The sequence below is a fragment of the Stegostoma tigrinum genome, chromosome 20 (genome assembly GCF_030684315.1).
Source record: "Stegostoma tigrinum isolate sSteTig4 chromosome 20, sSteTig4.hap1, whole genome shotgun sequence".
Taxonomy (NCBI): domain Eukaryota; kingdom Metazoa; phylum Chordata; class Chondrichthyes; order Orectolobiformes; family Stegostomatidae; genus Stegostoma; species Stegostoma tigrinum.
In genome coordinates, this window is record NC_081373.1 from 44,305,518 (window position 1) to 44,322,731 (window position 17,214).

At 38.5% G+C, this 17,214-nt stretch overlaps 1 protein-coding gene across 4 annotated transcripts in view; it reads right to left on the bottom strand.

Moving 5' to 3' along the window:
• rpp30 (ribonuclease P/MRP 30 subunit) overlaps positions 1 to 17,214 on the bottom strand; it is a 36,724-nt gene that overhangs the window by 4,473 nt on the left and 15,037 nt on the right. For all 4 annotated transcript variants that reach the window (XM_048551327.1, XM_048551329.2, XM_048551330.2 and 1 more), the window contains 5 exons: positions 15,655 to 15,744; positions 5,997 to 6,113; positions 4,168 to 4,197; positions 1,775 to 1,812; positions 555 to 634 (listed from right to left, as the gene is read on the bottom strand). In XM_048551327.1, the coding sequence (XP_048407284.1) occupies positions 555 to 634; positions 1,775 to 1,812; positions 4,168 to 4,197; positions 5,997 to 6,113; positions 15,655 to 15,744 (355 nt within the window). The remainder of the gene's footprint in view (positions 1 to 554; positions 635 to 1,774; positions 1,813 to 4,167; positions 4,198 to 5,996; positions 6,114 to 15,654; positions 15,745 to 17,214) is intronic.

Consider the following 17,214-nt stretch of genomic DNA (forward strand, 5'->3'; position numbering starts at 1 on the left):
CCTCACCATCAAACCCGCAGACAAGGGTGGCGCAGTGGTAGTATGGTGCACTGACCTCTACATCGCCCAGCCCAATGGTATCAATGTGGACTTCACCAGCTTCAAAATCTCCCCTTCCCCCACCGCATCCCAAAACCAGCCCAGTTCGTCCCCTCCCCCCACTGCACCACACAACCAGCCCAGCTCTTTCCCTCCACCCACTGCATCCCAAAACCAGTCCAACCTGTCTCTGCCTCCCTTACCTGTTCTTCCTCACCCATCCCTTCCTCCCACCCCAAGCCGCACCTCCATCTCCTACCTACTAACCTCATCCCAACTCCTTGACCTGTCCATCTTCCCTGGACTGACCTATCCCCTCCCTACCTCCCCACCTATACTCTCCTCTCCACCTATCTTCTTTTCTCTCCATCTTCAGTCCGCCTCCCCCTCTCTCCCTATTTATTCCAGAACCCTCACCCCATCCCCCTCTCTGAAGAAGGGTCTAGGCCCGAAACGTCAGCTGTTGTGCTGTTGGGCTTTCAATATTAAATGACTGTTTTTGATACATTACTTACCTCCATGCAAAAGGACCGCTCGGCAATTGGTTGACACAGCTGCTTTGGCATCTCCTTCTGATAAGCCAAAAAGCAATCCACTTGCAATACCTTAGTCAAGGATTATGACTTTATAGAACAGGAAAAATGTTTTCTTAACATTGTAGCTAGTTTTTATTATAAAATTCAACTATTTAAATGTAAATTATACTTGCAAGTTAGGTTTTGTTAACATCTTAACTGTCATAACAAAATCCTTCTGATTTTAGGTACAGATGTCATGTGCATTATATTACTACATCCTTAAAAAGAGATCACTGTGATCTAATTGAGGACAACCAAATTATTTCATCACCTATTTTCCTCTAGACCCTCAGTTCATGGAAATAATGCAAAGCACAAACATCTATTATGAAGCTTTCAGAGCAAGACCTGATATGGATTCAAGATTAAGATTAGATCAATGGGTTACGGAATATCATTAATGTTAGATTGTGGCTGTCAAGGACCATGCTATAATAACAGAAGGGTGGAATTTAGTTTTGAGTTGGGGGAAAAAAAGGACATTATTTATTAAACTTTTGCTTGACTTTCAATTATATAATAATCTGTCACTTCATCCAATTAAGAGCAGTCTTGTGGGAAGGAGGTTATGGTTCAACCCCAATATTAGGCTTCTGTCCACAAGTCAGGCTACATTTTATAGCAGTGATGATGAAATTCTGCACTGATGGGAATTGCTCTTTTCAATGAATAGCCAAATGGAAATCTTACCTACCTACTTGGGGGACTAATTATTGGAGAAAAAGATTCTGAGTGTTATGGCAAATATTCCTTTCTATCCATACCTTCATAAAAAGGTAGGATAAATAATCACTTATTCAACTCACTGCAGTTGCAGGACATCGCTCATAAAACAATGAAAATAAATAAGAGTAATGCACAAAGTTGAGCTCTGAGATATCCTGAGTGAAAAGTGCCATACAAATTACAAACACTATTCATCAAAACATTTTATGACTAAAATATATCTAACATGATAAAGAATATTCACAAGATATTTTCTTCACACTTTCCCCAGTGTGTGAAGTACGTATAAACATTATTGATGCAAAATATTAATGTAAAAAGCCACTTTTGCTTTGTTAGAAAACTGAGCACAGGTAAAAATTATTAAGAATAGACTCAGTGCATGAAGTGCTTAAGTATTTTCCACACCAAACATATTTGGTCAAGGATACAGGTTAGCAATATCATAAGGGCCTCTCAGTTCCAAAGGCTGTAAAAAGGAAAAAAAAAATCAATTGCTTTTTTGAAAAAATGTTTTAAAAATCCAATTTTGGCATCTTAAACATTTTACACACTTCACAATGATATCTATCCTGGGTAGCTTTCCCCAAGTTGGCCATATTGTTTTGATTGGCAGGATTCGGGGAAACATTGGCAAAAACTACATTTATTGTCCATCCCCATTTACCCCAAGTGGTAGAAAACCTGTTTTCAGCAATTAATCTTATAATTGAGTTATGTGCCAGGACAATTCACATGGCATTATAATTAAACAGTACAATTTGGATATCCACCTGGTCATTAAAGGTGCATGATTTATATTTGTTAACATTTCAGGTAGCAAATGGGCATTGTAGTAATAATAATCAGACAATTCAATGTACGACAGTCAGAAAAAGCTCGTCTATCCTAGTTTAGCTTGTGACACATCCAGAACAGAGTGTATGGTTAGAAACCTGTAGATTGTTAAAGAGACCGAGAAAGTCGAAGCTTTCAGAGTCATGATTTAGGTTAGATTTAGATTTTGTCACGTGCGCTCAAGTACAGGAACACATGTATACAGTGAAAAATGTACAAAGTCACCATTCCATGGCTTCCATCCTGTAAATACAAAATTTCTTTGATGTTTTGGTTAGTGTCAATAATTTGAGACCAGTGACCTCTGAAGGAGGGTCATTGGACCGGAAACGTTAACTCTGCTTTCTTCATGGATGCTGCCATACCTGCTCAGTTTTGTCAGTAATTTGTTTCCATTATTTCTAAAGTCTGGTTACGAACAACTGAGTAATTCTGAGAGTTACTGAATGTTTTATAATCACTGCTGCAAATTCAGTGAATGTGAAGCTGGTATGATTTGACTTGCTAATGCTATGTTGAAATAGTTTGTAAATGGAGACAGAATCCAAGGCAATAAAACATTTTTAAGAGGGGTTTTGGAAAAGAGTTAGTTACAATAGGAGGCTACAATGAGCTCTAATTTCAACACAGTAGGAAGTATTTGGGCTCCTGGCCTGACCGTTTATCAGTCCTACCGCATCCTTCTCTTTTCTTCCTCCCCAAGATTTTAAATTGATTTTTTCCTAACAAAGTTCATCTTATCTTCTTTTAGCAGCTTTGGGTGAGGGAGGTGGTTCCAGGAGGCTAAAGTGGAGAAGTGGTATGGATCCGGCCTTCTTCGTGACTGTGTCCTGGGGGTGGGGGTCCTTTGACTAGGCTGCTTTGGCCATGGCTGAAGACGAGGTAGGTCCGAGCCGGTGATTTCAAAGGCCCGGGTTTCCTTGGGGCGTCTGCAGCATCTTCAAGACAGCATGGCTGGTCTGGTCCTAGCCTGTGATTCTTTCTGGCAGTGTTCATTGGTATTGGTCTGGGTCTCCTTTTGGCGGCTTCAGCAAGCCTGTGACTGCATGCAGTGTTTTCTCCTGGTATAGTAGTGGGTCTGGCCTGGGATTCCAACCGGCAGGTCAGGTCCTCGAGTCCAGAGCTGTTAAATGGATTAAGTGGACTTTGTCTTAAATTTTCTTAAAAAAAGTTTTATTTTCCATAAATTATATTATTGTAGAAGGACTGTTATTCTTTTTATTTACTTAATTTTTCTCCCCACCTTAAGATTTGTACTCAAGAATCTTACCCAGGTACCTCTGTACCTAAGGTGGCACTGTAAGTGGCAACTTGTAAACGTTTCACTGTACTCATGTGAGTATCTGACAATAAAGCTAATTCAATTCGATTCAATATAGTGAGGGATGTGACGAATGCAATGGTGTCACTTCATATTCAAATATTAAACTGAAATTTTGGTCCAAGTTAATTGAATTGTAAATACTCTGCTGTTGTACCAAATTAATAATTTTTTAAAAATCCATTCTAATTTCACCATACAAACATATTGATAGCTATATTTACAACATGAAGTTGCACACATTACTGAATTAGAATCCAACAACAGCATGTGAACATCCTAAATTACTGTATTTGGCAATCTGATTGTCTCTGAAAAATCTTCTGCAGTTGTCTTTGTTATGGTGCTGTTACAGTGCATATCAAGTATTTGAAATTATTAACCATTAAACACAACTATGCAACAGTATTAACTTCAGAATTATTGCCATTGTTTCAATTGCTCAAAATGTGAGTTTTTCTCTTGAAAATGATTCAAACAGTCTTTTAAACACTGAAATATCTTATATTTTAACCAGTTGATCTAGCTACACAGCTTCTGGTGGGCTTATTAATAAAATTACTGCAGAAGATGTCATTGCTCTGGTAGGAGACAGAGATAAAAGAAGCAAAGTTGTAAATAAAATGTACGATTGATTTCTCTTTCAACATATGTGTTCAACCTTACCCTTTCTGCTGCACTTGACATAATTATATTCTGAAGAAACAAGACAGAAACATAAAGGTTGAACATATGGTTGCAGAATTTTACACAGAACAAGTCCTACATTTTATCAACACTGCCACGAAAACAAACTGGAACTCTATTTAGCGTTAGTAGGAACTGCAGATGTTGGAAAATCTGAGATAACAAGGGGGAGAGCTGGATGAACACAGCAGGCCAAGCAGCATCAGAGGAGCAGGAAAGCTGACATTTCGGGCCTAGACCTGAAACAACAGGAACGAAGAAGGGTCTAGGCCCAAAACGTCAGCTTTCCTGCTCCTCTGATACTGCTTGGCCTGCTGTGTTCATCCAGCTCCACCCCTTGTCATCTCAGGAACTCTACTTAGTTAGTAAACAAATGGCAAGATTTGAGAAGAAAATAATAATCCAAAATTGATTGTTAATGACAATGGCTAACACAATGCTCCAGATTTTTCTGCCAGCAAAGTGATAGTTCTTGCTTTGACCTCAAATGAAAGCTGATCAAAGATCTATTGGACTCTGGGTCTGGGTTGGGATGCACTGACGGTTGGTGTGGACTTGTTGGGCCGAAGGGCCTGTTTTCACACTGTGGGGATTCTATGAGTTAGGTGTAGATTTTCTCCCCATCTGCTGTTGTTAATTTAAATTTCCAGGGCAAAGTGATTTCCAGGCATATAGCAATGTCATCAAGCAGTTACTCACACTGAATAATTCTCAAAAGCAAGCTAGGAGGTAAAACACACAGAATCATTCATTATTTAAAATGACGATTGGGCAAGCACATTATAAACAAAATATATAAAATGTTCCCGAGCTATGAAAGTTCTGCAAAAATAAAATTACTTCTCCAGGATCAGAGATGCTTTGTGGCATTTGTAATAACTTAAAACACCATTAATAGCCCAGTTACACTTAGACGTGATGCCAAAAGTGTTGTCAGTTTCAAAGGATACCGATGGTGAACATCACCAGTTTCTGTCAGTGCAACTCCACAGTCCAGATCACTATTGATTTTTTTGAAACATATAATAACTAATATTTTTAAGCAGCTGTCATGGTGTTAAATCTAGTATATCTAGATGAAAATGGAAAAAAGGTTTGATTTTATCAACTAATTACTACAGAAGAAATTGGGATCAAAGGTTTATCTGCCATCTTCAGAATTCAAGGAGGGCAGCATAACAAACTTAACAGTGCATAAAGGAATAAAACAACATTTAATTAACCTAGCCAGCAATGCCCACATCTCATGAATAAGTACAAAAAAAAGGCAATACAGCAACCATCAGATAGATGTGACAATTCCAATGCAACAAAACAATTCGAAAAGTGCCAGGATGCACCTTTTGACAAAAATCTTGTCCTTAGTCAAATTTGAACTATCTGGCAGGGAGCCTTTAAAAGGTGGCACTGGAATGAACAACAACGCAAGCTGTGCTTCTGTTCCCTTCCAGATGCTAAAAAAAACAGGTTGAGCGGCCTGTTTTTGCAGCAAACATTCTAAATATGATCTCCGAAAGCAAGTTGAAAGCGATTAAAACACACGGCTCCTTGGTATTGCAAAAGATTACTAATTGTGGAAGATGTTTTCAGACAACTGGGAATAGCTCGTGGTTCCAAAATCCTCCTCAAAAATCATTATATTTTGCTTTGTCATTGTCCATGATACATGGTTTCAAAGCAAATACTTTAAAAACTCAACTAAAATTGTACACAACTAATTGTTGAACAACAATCAGAAGACTTCTTTGGCCTCATCCATAATCTTGATTAAACAGTTTCTGACAGGACAGGATAACTCTTGTGCTCACCTTTCCTTTACATATCTGCATGAGGCTAAGTGCATTTGAAATGGTATATCTTCTCATTGTAGAATCTTTAATAGAAGGGGAATATGCTAGTTCAAAGTAAACTCCTCTCTCAATAGCCTGAAATAGAATTAGAAAGTATTCAGTAAGATGACAGATAATTCCATCAAATGAGCAGGGCAAGAATGAAGATAACTCACGTATTCCTTAATTTCTCACCCCCAACAATTTACTGTATAGTTACATAACATGTTTAACATAATGAAGGCTCCCAAGATACTTTAAACAAGCTCTACAAAATAAGGGATGACACTGCTGTGGATTGTCTGCACAGATCACAATGATTGACTTTTGAGTCAACATTGGGAGAATCCACCCAGAAATGATTCTGAGGGTGAACACTAAGTCAATGAGCATTCAGATATTTGTACATTGCAAATCATGAAGTCAATACATATACTGAATTGTGAAATAGTCTATTTTAGGCAAACACCTTGTTTTCTTTACAAACACATTCCAGAAGTGGTGAGGCACCTGCTACTCTTATTCTCACCACTCTCCATCTTTCCGTCATTCTGTCTCCTGTCCAAGGCCTGTATTTCATTCCCATTCTTGAATAAATCCCATTGATTTGTTTTTCTTGGTATAGTAGGGGTCATCCTCAGTCTATTTCAAATATTCCCTCGGGATTAGGATCAGCCACGTTGCACCTCTGCAAAGCCTGTCTGCTGCATCAGCATCTCAGCTTTTATGCAGTTTAACTCATCTTTCTTTTTGACCTGATAGCTTTCATAAGAGTAAATGAAAAATGAACCTTAAATTATTTATGAAATTAACTAAAACTATCTACCTGATCCTAATCACAGCTGGTCATCTTGGCATTAAATCTGACATTATTGTTGTGAACAGCCTGGTTTAAATCCCAGACTGTTGCATGGAAAGCAAGAATCTGTAGCTAGGGAAAGGAACTTGGACTGGAGTCTGCAAACAATGGCTTCAGATTTCCCAACGTTGAATGGAGAGAACATTTGTTCATTTAAAAAAATTCAATCACAGAATGTGGGCATTGCTGTATGAGCCAACATTTATAGTCCATCCCTACTTGGCCTAAAGACAGTAGCAAGCTGGATTTTGATCCAGAGACACTGAAGAAACAGGGATATATTTCCAAGTCTGGATGATGAGTGGTTTGGAGGGGAACTTGCAGGTGGTGGTGTTTTGATAAATCTGCTACCCTTGCCCTCCTAGAAGGTAATGGTCATGGTTTGAGTAGTGTACTGTCTCAGAAGCACGAGTGTGTAGAAAGTTCACATTAAGTGTTGAATAAACAAACTGGTATTTTAGCAACTGAATTCTCCTAATCAAACACAATTGTTTCATTTCCTTCTAATAATACCTGATTTATGACCAGATACACCAGCCTATTAAAAAAAGTGTTTTATTATTTATCTTCTTAAAATCTTTCATAATTCATGCAAGTCAAATTTGCCTCTCCTTTTGTTTATATTTAGATAAAAATGGTCCCAGTTTTTCAATTACTTCATGTACTCAATTCTGGGAGTACATCTACTGCACATTCACTATACCTTTGCCATAGGTACGACCACCTGTTGGTGCCCTGAATTGCATACATATCATATTGGAATTGTGTCCCAATCTTATGTATAAATTCAACTTCAGATGTTGCACTTATATGCCACTTCTTTGTAAAATTCAAATCCAATTCTAAACCAAATTAAACTGCATTCAATTTTAACAAAATTTTCAAATTTTTGTGATGCACTTCATCTTTCCCTTTACCAAAATTAAATGCAACTTTTGAAGTATTCATTCTGTGTCCAAATATAGCACAAGCGTCAAATGGCAAGCAGAATTACATTTACTGGTACAAATTTTGAAAGGGCATGGCACCAGTTACATTTGTGAATCTAAACAATTCATTCAGTGATACTTACTCTGTGAAGGGATTTAGGGCTTGACTAAGCCTCTGTTGTATGAAATAAAACAAAATAAAAAGGAGCAGCTACGCAAGAAGCAGAATAAGAGATGATCTGCCTCCTGGAAAACGATAAATAATATTTATGCTAACTTAAGATCCAAATTAATTGTTTATATTGGTCATCTTCATTTCAGTTGAAGACCCATTAATCATAGCCATTTGTTGATCTATCAAGACATTTTATTGGCTTCAAGAATGGGCCGGAGGAATTACTTATTTGAAAACAATTTTAAGGAAGAGGATATACTCAACTCAAATAGTATTAGTCGTCGTCAACAATTAAGTATACTTACGACTTTCAAAATGAAACAGTAAATTTGTTGAAGAATTAAGTGATAACACAGACGGAAGATAATGAAGTGTGGAGCTGGATGAACACAGCAGGACGAGCAGCATCTCAGGAGCACAAAAGCTGACGTTTCCGGCCTAGACCCTTCATCAGAGAGGGGGATGGGGAGAGGGAACTGGAATAAATAGGGAGAGAGAGGGAGGCAGACCGAAGATGGAGATTACAAGAGAGTTGCAGTGGGAGAGAGATTCCCTGATGTTGGTCCGGAGGGAGAAGGGTAACTTCTTCAGGTTTGCCCCTTCCAGGGATGCCTTCGCAGTGAGGTTAAAATTGTGTCAGGAAACCTACTTGTTTTGGTCTGCAGCAACAGCACCCCCTAAAGGAAATGTTTCATAATGCTTCCAACTGTAAAATTTGCACATCACCAACATTTTTATTGGCTTAACAGGAAATAAATCATTTAGCTACTACACGTGTGTGTGTGTGTGTGTGTGTGTGTGTGTGTGTGTGTGTGTGTGTGTGCGTGAGTGCGCGCGTGTGTGTGCGCGTGCGTGTGCGTGCTAAAGTGCAAGTCTTCAGAAAGTCAACAGAATAACTAATTATAACCCTTGCACCCATGATTTCAATAGCTACTAGGTTGACAGATGATGAAAATTAAAAACAGACTATACAAATTTCTGCTGGCTCTTGCCCTCCAGAATGAAGCTAGATACTTAGAGATAGAGAAATCAGCAACAAAAAAGAAAAATAACATTTTAAATAATTGAGCCTGTTGTGGCAATGGTAAATCAATTAGTCAGGAGGATATTCAAACCTGCAATTTGCTGATTTCAGATATTGAACACTGAGAAACTAGCTACATGATTGAAGATTTGGTTCAAATCACCTCTTAACCTTTTGAACAACACTATCCTAGATTAGGTAATCTCTCCTAATTTAATACTAGCCAGGTTATCACCCAGGTAAATCTAAAAGCCAATCCTTGACACATTGGCCAAAAGGAATGTTTCTTTTCATCTATCTTGTGTACAGTAAGCTCTAATTGCTTGTGTAAATGGTTACTTGTGTGTCAATACTACAGCTTTAACAGGTGTATTTTGTCATTTTTTTGAAGACAGCCATAGGTATTGAGATGACCATTCAAAGCAAATAAAGCAACAGCTTCTGCAGCCTTAGGGTCTTTTTTTCAAAAAAGAGAGTTGGAACAATAGAAGCAGCATGAATGGATAGAGTCAAGCTCCCACAGAACCAGGATGTTAATTTAGCTTTCAGTACTTGCTGGGGTATTGAAGTTGATTATGGAAGCTGTTACATCTCTCTCAACCACAGCAAATAGCTGGAGTTGTCTCTGCTGCCAGAATCACATGTGAGACAATCGGTTTCACTGACTTTGCCTTTGCCAAGGCTGCCTTTATGGGATATAACTATATTGGAACAGTTGCTGTTTGCTAGCTAAATAATCTAATGTTCTGTTAAGTCTTCCACTGAAGTTATACCAATTCCTCTTTCTATTGTTTGTATTTTTACCCCACAGTTAAAATAAAGTGTATTTTGCTTAAAGCAGAGTATAGCAACCGATTAATTTCATCTGGAATACAGCACCACACAACTGTCTTTAAACAAGGTAAAAGTTACAGTGTGGGCTATCTCTTTGATATATTTGAAGGGGATGTGCCCTGGTCCATGACACTTGTGATTTTCATTTCTGTGAAGGCAGCATATCTGCTATTGCAGAGTCATAGTTCAGTGTCTCAGAGCCAAAAAGATGATGGAAAAATGTCCATAAAAACTAAAACCTCCTGCCAAGCATTCTGTACACCTTTTAAAACCAATAGAAATGGTGGCATCACTAAGATAATACCATTACCAACAATTGATGTTATCTATAGTCTATACATGCATAAATATTTTGAGTAAGACTATTACCATTAATAGTTTACAGTGCTGAGAATTCATTGCTGATGCCTGACTTCATACAGTGCCATGTCTGACTGTTCATATCTGTAATTATTACTCGAGCAAACTTGGAAACAGTATAACTGAAGACCCACTGTGACATGATAAAATATTGAATATTATGTTGTCGCATAATAGTTATTCAATATTACATATAATAGTAATTTTTACAGCGCTTTTAATATCCCTTGTCAGTTTCTTTTCATACATTTTTCTTGAGATTTATTTTGCCACCTATTGGTATTCATTGTATTCTTTTCATTTGCCAGGATTTTTGCTATTTTTATAAAATTCGGACAAGGGAAGACGATGAAGACAGGCAAGGAATGCATGTTTGAGTTGCTAATTTATACTGGACTTTCAAATGAATAAAAGGACCACGCCAAAATGCAATATAATGTCATGGATCATACTGCAGCCATTGTTAGAACAAGTGATGTGGTAAGGTGGCTTCAGTACAGAGGAAGCAATGACTATAAATGTGTCAGCTTTTAGTCTGTTCTATATATTTGCTAAACTAAGCAAGAATTACGAATGGAAAGGGGAGGCTTAAGGATTTGATCTATAATTGACCTTTAAAAAAGGTCATTCAGAATGCTAGAATGCTGCTAAGTAGACTGATTGGCAAGCAGTAGAAAGAGGGTCAAGAAAGATGGTGGAGAATTGACCTTTAGGCGGCATTTGGGTGACATGTGCACAGAGAAAGGGGTACTGCAGCTTACATGCCTGGGGCAAGAAAATTGGTAGATAACGCAGTGGATGTTCAGAGGATTTCCTGCACTGGAGCAAAAACTGCAGAGTTAGCAAGTGAAATTCAAACCTGGGATATGGGATCAATGGAGGATTTCAATGTATATATTAAAGTATTACACCGCTGCAGAGTGACAAGCTTACACTGAATGTTCAAATAAAGGGTATCGAGGTAAGGTCAGCAACAATAGGCTAATTAGTTTAATCTTAGTTGTCAGGAAGATTATGAAAATGATTATTTGGGACAAAATTAATAGATATATGGGCAAATGTAGGTTAATAAAGGAAAGTCGGCATGGATTAGTGAAGAAGAAATCGTGTTTAATTAACCTGCTCAACTGAGGGTTGATGAAAGCAACGCTCTTGGTGAGATGCATACAGATTTCCAAAACGCATCTGAAGTCCACACTTGAGAAAAGTTAGAGTTCATGGCACAAATGGGACCAAAGTAAAATATTTTAAACCATTTCATAATGAACAGGAAAGATAGAGGTTAACAGTTACTTTTCAGGCAGGAGAACAAAGTGTGGAGCTGGATGAACACAGCAGGCCAAGCAGCATCGCAGGAGCACAAAAGCTGACATTTCAGGCCTAGACCTCTGATGAAGGGTCTAGGCCCGAAACGTCAGCTTTTGTGCTCCCGACATGCTGCTTGGCCTGCTGTGTTCATCCAGCTCCATGCTTTGTTATCTTGGATTCTCCAGTATCCACAGTTCCCACTATCACTTTTCAGACAGGAGAATGTTTTACGAAGGAATGCCCCAGGGGGTGAAAGACCCCTGCTCTTCCTGATGTAGTTGATAGGCTTAGGCCTCGGTGTTCAGGTGCAATTTCATAACTTTCAGATAATATGAAACTTGAAACATTTTGAAATGAGGAGGATAGTGTCAAACTTCAAAAGTACAGAGACAGGTTGTTGGAATTGGCACATGAAGTTTAATGCCTAGAAATGAGGGGTTTCATTTTGATAGGGGATGTGAAAAATAACTGAAGAAGTCCAATTCTAAAGAGAGCGTGACAGCAATCTGGGAGCATACAGGCAAAAATCACTGAAGGCAGCACAGCAAGTTAAAAATTGTAGTTAAAACACACTGAACATTATAAATAGGGCATAGTGGACAAAAGCAAAGAAGTTATGACTAAGTATACCACATTGGTTTGGCTACAGCTGGTGCATTATGTTTAGTTCTGGAAACCACACTTCAGGAATGATAAGACAAGATTAGAGATTGCAGAAAAGATTCAGGAAAATAAGGTTGCTCATTCCTGGAACCATCCACATAAACGGAAGAATGGTCTAGCTATAACGACAGAACTAGTATATAGTTCTATATACCATAACTATTCGACAGAAAGGGGAGGGCAGTATAGAGGGCAGAGGTAGTTAAATGAAAGACAGAGGAACTCTGGTTCAGAACATTAGCCAATAAGTAGAAATGGTGGGGTCACAAAAATAGTAACTGGAACGATAAAGTATGAAATTATGCACAATTTAAATAGTGTTCAAACATATACTTGACTGAGAAAGTTAAAAATTTGATAGAGGCAAAATAGTGGTGTTATGTTACAACATGACAGGGCAGATAAAAATCTACCAGCTGGAAAATGAACAACTAGTTATAAAATACTTACATTGTAAGAAAATATTGGATGATACAGATAATGTACAAACGGTGCTGAAATAACTTCAGGTGACAATACTGAGGACAATGGCATTAATAGCTTAGCATTTAACATGACCAGGCACTGAAGAGCAAATAATGAAAAAAAAACAACTGAATAATGAATCATACTGCCAGGAAAAAAGTGGAGGACAAGGAAAATAGTGTTAAAACGTGCCAGGGTTTAGGCCAGACCTCATGGAGTATATGTCCAGTTTATATGGCTGAAGTCTGAAGGACTTATTCAAGATAGCAGTAAATGAAGCTACAATACTAATCTTTTCATTATGGGGAAAGACCGGAAATTCCTTGCTTTTCAATACAAAGAACAATGAAGCCAGTTCAGAAGAACTTAAGATCAATTGTTGCACAAGACAGAAGAGAGATATCCTCATAACTAATTCAAATCACACTATGGAAAAAGATAAAAATAAGGACATATTCACACTGGGAAAAAATGCCAACTTAAGATGGATGCCTCAAATGCTTCCCATTTGTGATGACTATATGGGGTTGATGTTCTATATTGGCTAGAGTGCAGTGTCATCATCACAGCGTCATCAGTGCTGGCTGAGGTAGAACCTGCTCTATAATGACTTAGGAACTCAACATCAATGAAGATGCTACAGGACAAAAAATGCAACACAGTGTAGAAAAATAGAGAAAATACCACAAGTAGGTGGTTTCTGGTTAAAAACAGTTTGCTTGATAGGAACCCCATCCATCACCTTCAGCATTCATTCTCTTTACCACTGACAGTGTACCACCTACAATTTGCAGTCTAAAGCTCCTTCAGCAGCACTTTCATCACTTCCACTTTCTAAACCAGAGATGCCTATCACCTATACAGACAAAGGCTGTTGATACATGAAAGTCCCATCACATGCAAATTCCTCTTCAAGGTGCACATCATCCTGACTTGGAGCTATAACCCCGTCCTTCACTGTCACTGAGTTAAAATCCTGGAACTAACAGTTTTATAGAAATGTTGTAATACTGACCCATCGTGAACTGCAACAGTTCATAAGCAGCTCATCAGCAGCCTCTTGAAGGCATTTAGGAACATTACCAGTTATAATACCATAAAATGGAGGAATAGAGGTAAGCCATTCAACCCATCGAGTTTGCTCCACCACATGATCATGTTTCTCAAAACCCTAACAAGTACTCTAAGAATCTTGTATGTTCCAATAAGGTCGCATCTCATTCTTCTATATTCCAATAAATACAGGTCCAATTTACTCAACTCCTCCTTGTAAGACAACCCTTGCATGTCAACCCTTTTTTGGACTGCCTCCAATACCAGTTTATCTTTCCTTCGATAAAGGGGCTGAAAACTGTTCACAGTATTGTGTGTTTGGACAAGTACTTGGCATAGCTTTTGCTGAACCTCTCTACTTTGAAATAAAGGCCACATTCCATCTGCTTTCCTTTTTACCTGTTGAACTTGCACACTAGTTTTTTGAGATTTATGGACAAGGCCTCTGAAATTCCTCTGTTCTAGCACTTTCTGCAGTCTTTCTCCATTTAAATAATATTCAATTCCTTTATTCCTCCTACCAAAGAGAAAAATCTATTTTGCCATACTATATTCCATCTACCAAGTTTTTCTGCCCACACTCACTTCTTCATACTAAATCCTTCTGCAGACTGTCAGCCTCACCAAATGCATTCACATTTATTCTTGTGTCATATACAAATTTCGATTTAGTACAGATTCTCTTTTCTCACAAGGTCAGTCAAACATGTTTGCTGACATTTGCAACTGTGGGCAGCTACACATGTGGACTAATGTGGTAGTGCATGCACATGATTCTGAAAATAATATGGCCATGTAGAATTTATGTACTACATCACATGCAAATGCAGGGTTGTGCAGGAAAGCAAGCACAATCTGAAATGCAGTTAAGCAGTGGGAAGAGGAGTCAGACACAGGAAGGAAGTGAATCTCGGAGTGAAGAGGAAAGAGGGCCCACCAGGCTGATGGTAGGTCTGCTGTACTCCATGCAGCTTTCTTCCCCCAACTTCCCTTCTGGTTCTCTCCCAGGACAAAAGATTGTCTGTCTCCTGATCTCTGACGCCCTCCCCTCTCCCTGGGTCCCGACCCACACACCCCAATATATGTCATGATCATATTATGTATTTTTAAAGCTCTGCTATTACATCCTTTACAATAGACTAACATTTTCTCAATAGCAGAGTCAGAACTAACTGAACTGTAGTTAAGATGTAGAGCTGGATGAACACAGCAAGCCAAGCAGCAGAGGAGCAGGAAAGCTGATGTTTCGGGCCTAGACCCTTCTTCAGAAAAATCATTTTCTAAAGAATGTTCTAGGCCTGAAACGTCAGCTTTCCTGCTCCTCTGACACTGCTTGCCCTGCTGTGCTCATCCAGCTCTACACCTTATTATCTCAGATTCTCCAGCATCTGCCGTTCCTACTATCTCTGAACTGTAGTTAACCTGTTTTTTTTTTAAATATTCCTCCCTTCATTTTGAAAGGTGATACATTAGCAGCTTTCCAAACTGCTGGGACTTTTCCAGAAAGTACAGGTTATTGGAGGTTACTATTAGTGCATCCACGATGTGTGTGGTTACTTCCTTCTAATATGTTAGGATGAATCTCACCAGGTCCAGGAGGTTTCAGTCTTTAGCAACATTTAGCTTCCCTAGCACTTCTCTAATGATATTTATTCTACTTGTTTTGTCTCCACCTTTTGCCCCTTTGCTATTTAATAATTTTTGAATACTGTTAGTATCTTTTACTGTGAGCTTTCCAAGTTCTATCTTCATTTGGTATGGCAAGATCTGTGCCAGATTCAAATCAATATTTCCAGTTATTATGCAAAATACTTTACATCCTGTTATTTACTGCTTATGATCAAAGCAAATTTGATGTTATTGGTGATCCTCTACTTTTTATTAACACATTTTTCAGGTAAAAGTGGCCATTTTGTAAAATGATTATTTATTTCTAATATATCTTTTGCTGAGCAAACAGTACTTACCCCATTGATTGAAGGCCGTCTAAAATGGTATGGTTGTTTCTCGATCACATTAATACAAATTAAGTCAATGTCCAAGGTCATACAAGCTACCTGTTAAAAAGTAATTTATGTCACAAAAATATTTCATAAAAACAAGGTTTAACAAAGTAAGCTTTGCTTGATTAAACAGGATCTCCACAATCCTATCATATTTAGAAGTGAAATTTCATTTTGGGAATAGGAATGAATAGGACAGCACAAAGGGATGAACAGCTTTTTAAGAAGTTACAATTATGCTCCTGGAGTAAAGAATGAAAACTGTCCTGTTTTTGGGATAACCCATTCTTTAATTAGTTATTTCTCTTTTACTTTGCGCTATTTTCTTTCTCATTTTTATTTGGGGTGTTTATTTATCTCCTGTCACCAATCCTTTCTTACTACTAGTTATGTCTGAATCTTTCTACACAATAGACAATAGGTGCTGGCGTAGGCCATTCGGCCGTTCGAGCCAGCACCACCATTCATTATGATCATGGCTGATCATCCACAATCAGTATCCTGTTCCTGCCTTATCCCCATAACCCTGGATTCCTCTATCTTTAAGAGCTCTATCTATCTCTTTTTTAAAAGTATCTAGAGAGTGTTGGCCTCCACTGCCTTCTGGGGCAGAGCATTCCATATATCCACCACTCTCTGGGTGAAGAAGTTTTTCCTCAACTCTGTTCTAAATGGCCTACCCCTTATTTTTAAACCGTGTCCTCTGGTTCTGGACTCACCCATCAGTGGAAACATGCTTCCTGCCTCCACAGTGGCCAATCCCTTAATAATCTTATACGCCTCAATCAGATCCCCTCTCATCCTTCTAGACTCAAGTGTATACAAGCCCAGTCCTCCAATCTTTCAACATATGATAGCCTCCACCACGTCCTCTGGCAGCTCATTCTATACATTCACCACCCTCTGCACGAAAAAGTTGCCCCTTAGGTCCCTTTTAAATCTTTCCCCTCTCACCTTAAACATATGCTCTCTAGTTTTGGACTCCCCTATCCTAGGAAAATGACTTGACTATTCATCCTATCCATGCCTCTCATAATTTTATAAACTTCTATGTGGCAAACCTCAGCCTCCAACACTCCAGGGAAAATAGCTCCTGCCTATTCAGCCTCTCTCTATAGCTCAACCCCGGCAACATCCTTGTAAATCTTTTCTGAATCCTCTCAATATCGTTCCTGTAACAGGGTGACCAGAATTGAATGCGGTATTCCAAAAGTTGCCTAACAATGTCCTATACATTACCGCCCAACTCTTACATTCAATGCACTGACCAATAAAGGGAAGTGTACTAGATGCCTTTTTCACTACCCTGTCTACCTGAGACTCAAGGAACTATGAACCCGCATCCCAAGGTATCTTTGTTCAGTAAAACACTGCAGGGCCTTACCATTAAGTGTATAAGTCATGTTCTGATTTACCAAATTTTCACCTCATATTTATCTGCATTAAACTCCACCTGCCACTCTTCGGCCTATTTGCCCATCTGATCAAGGTCCCATTGTACTCTGAGGTAACCTTCTTTACTGT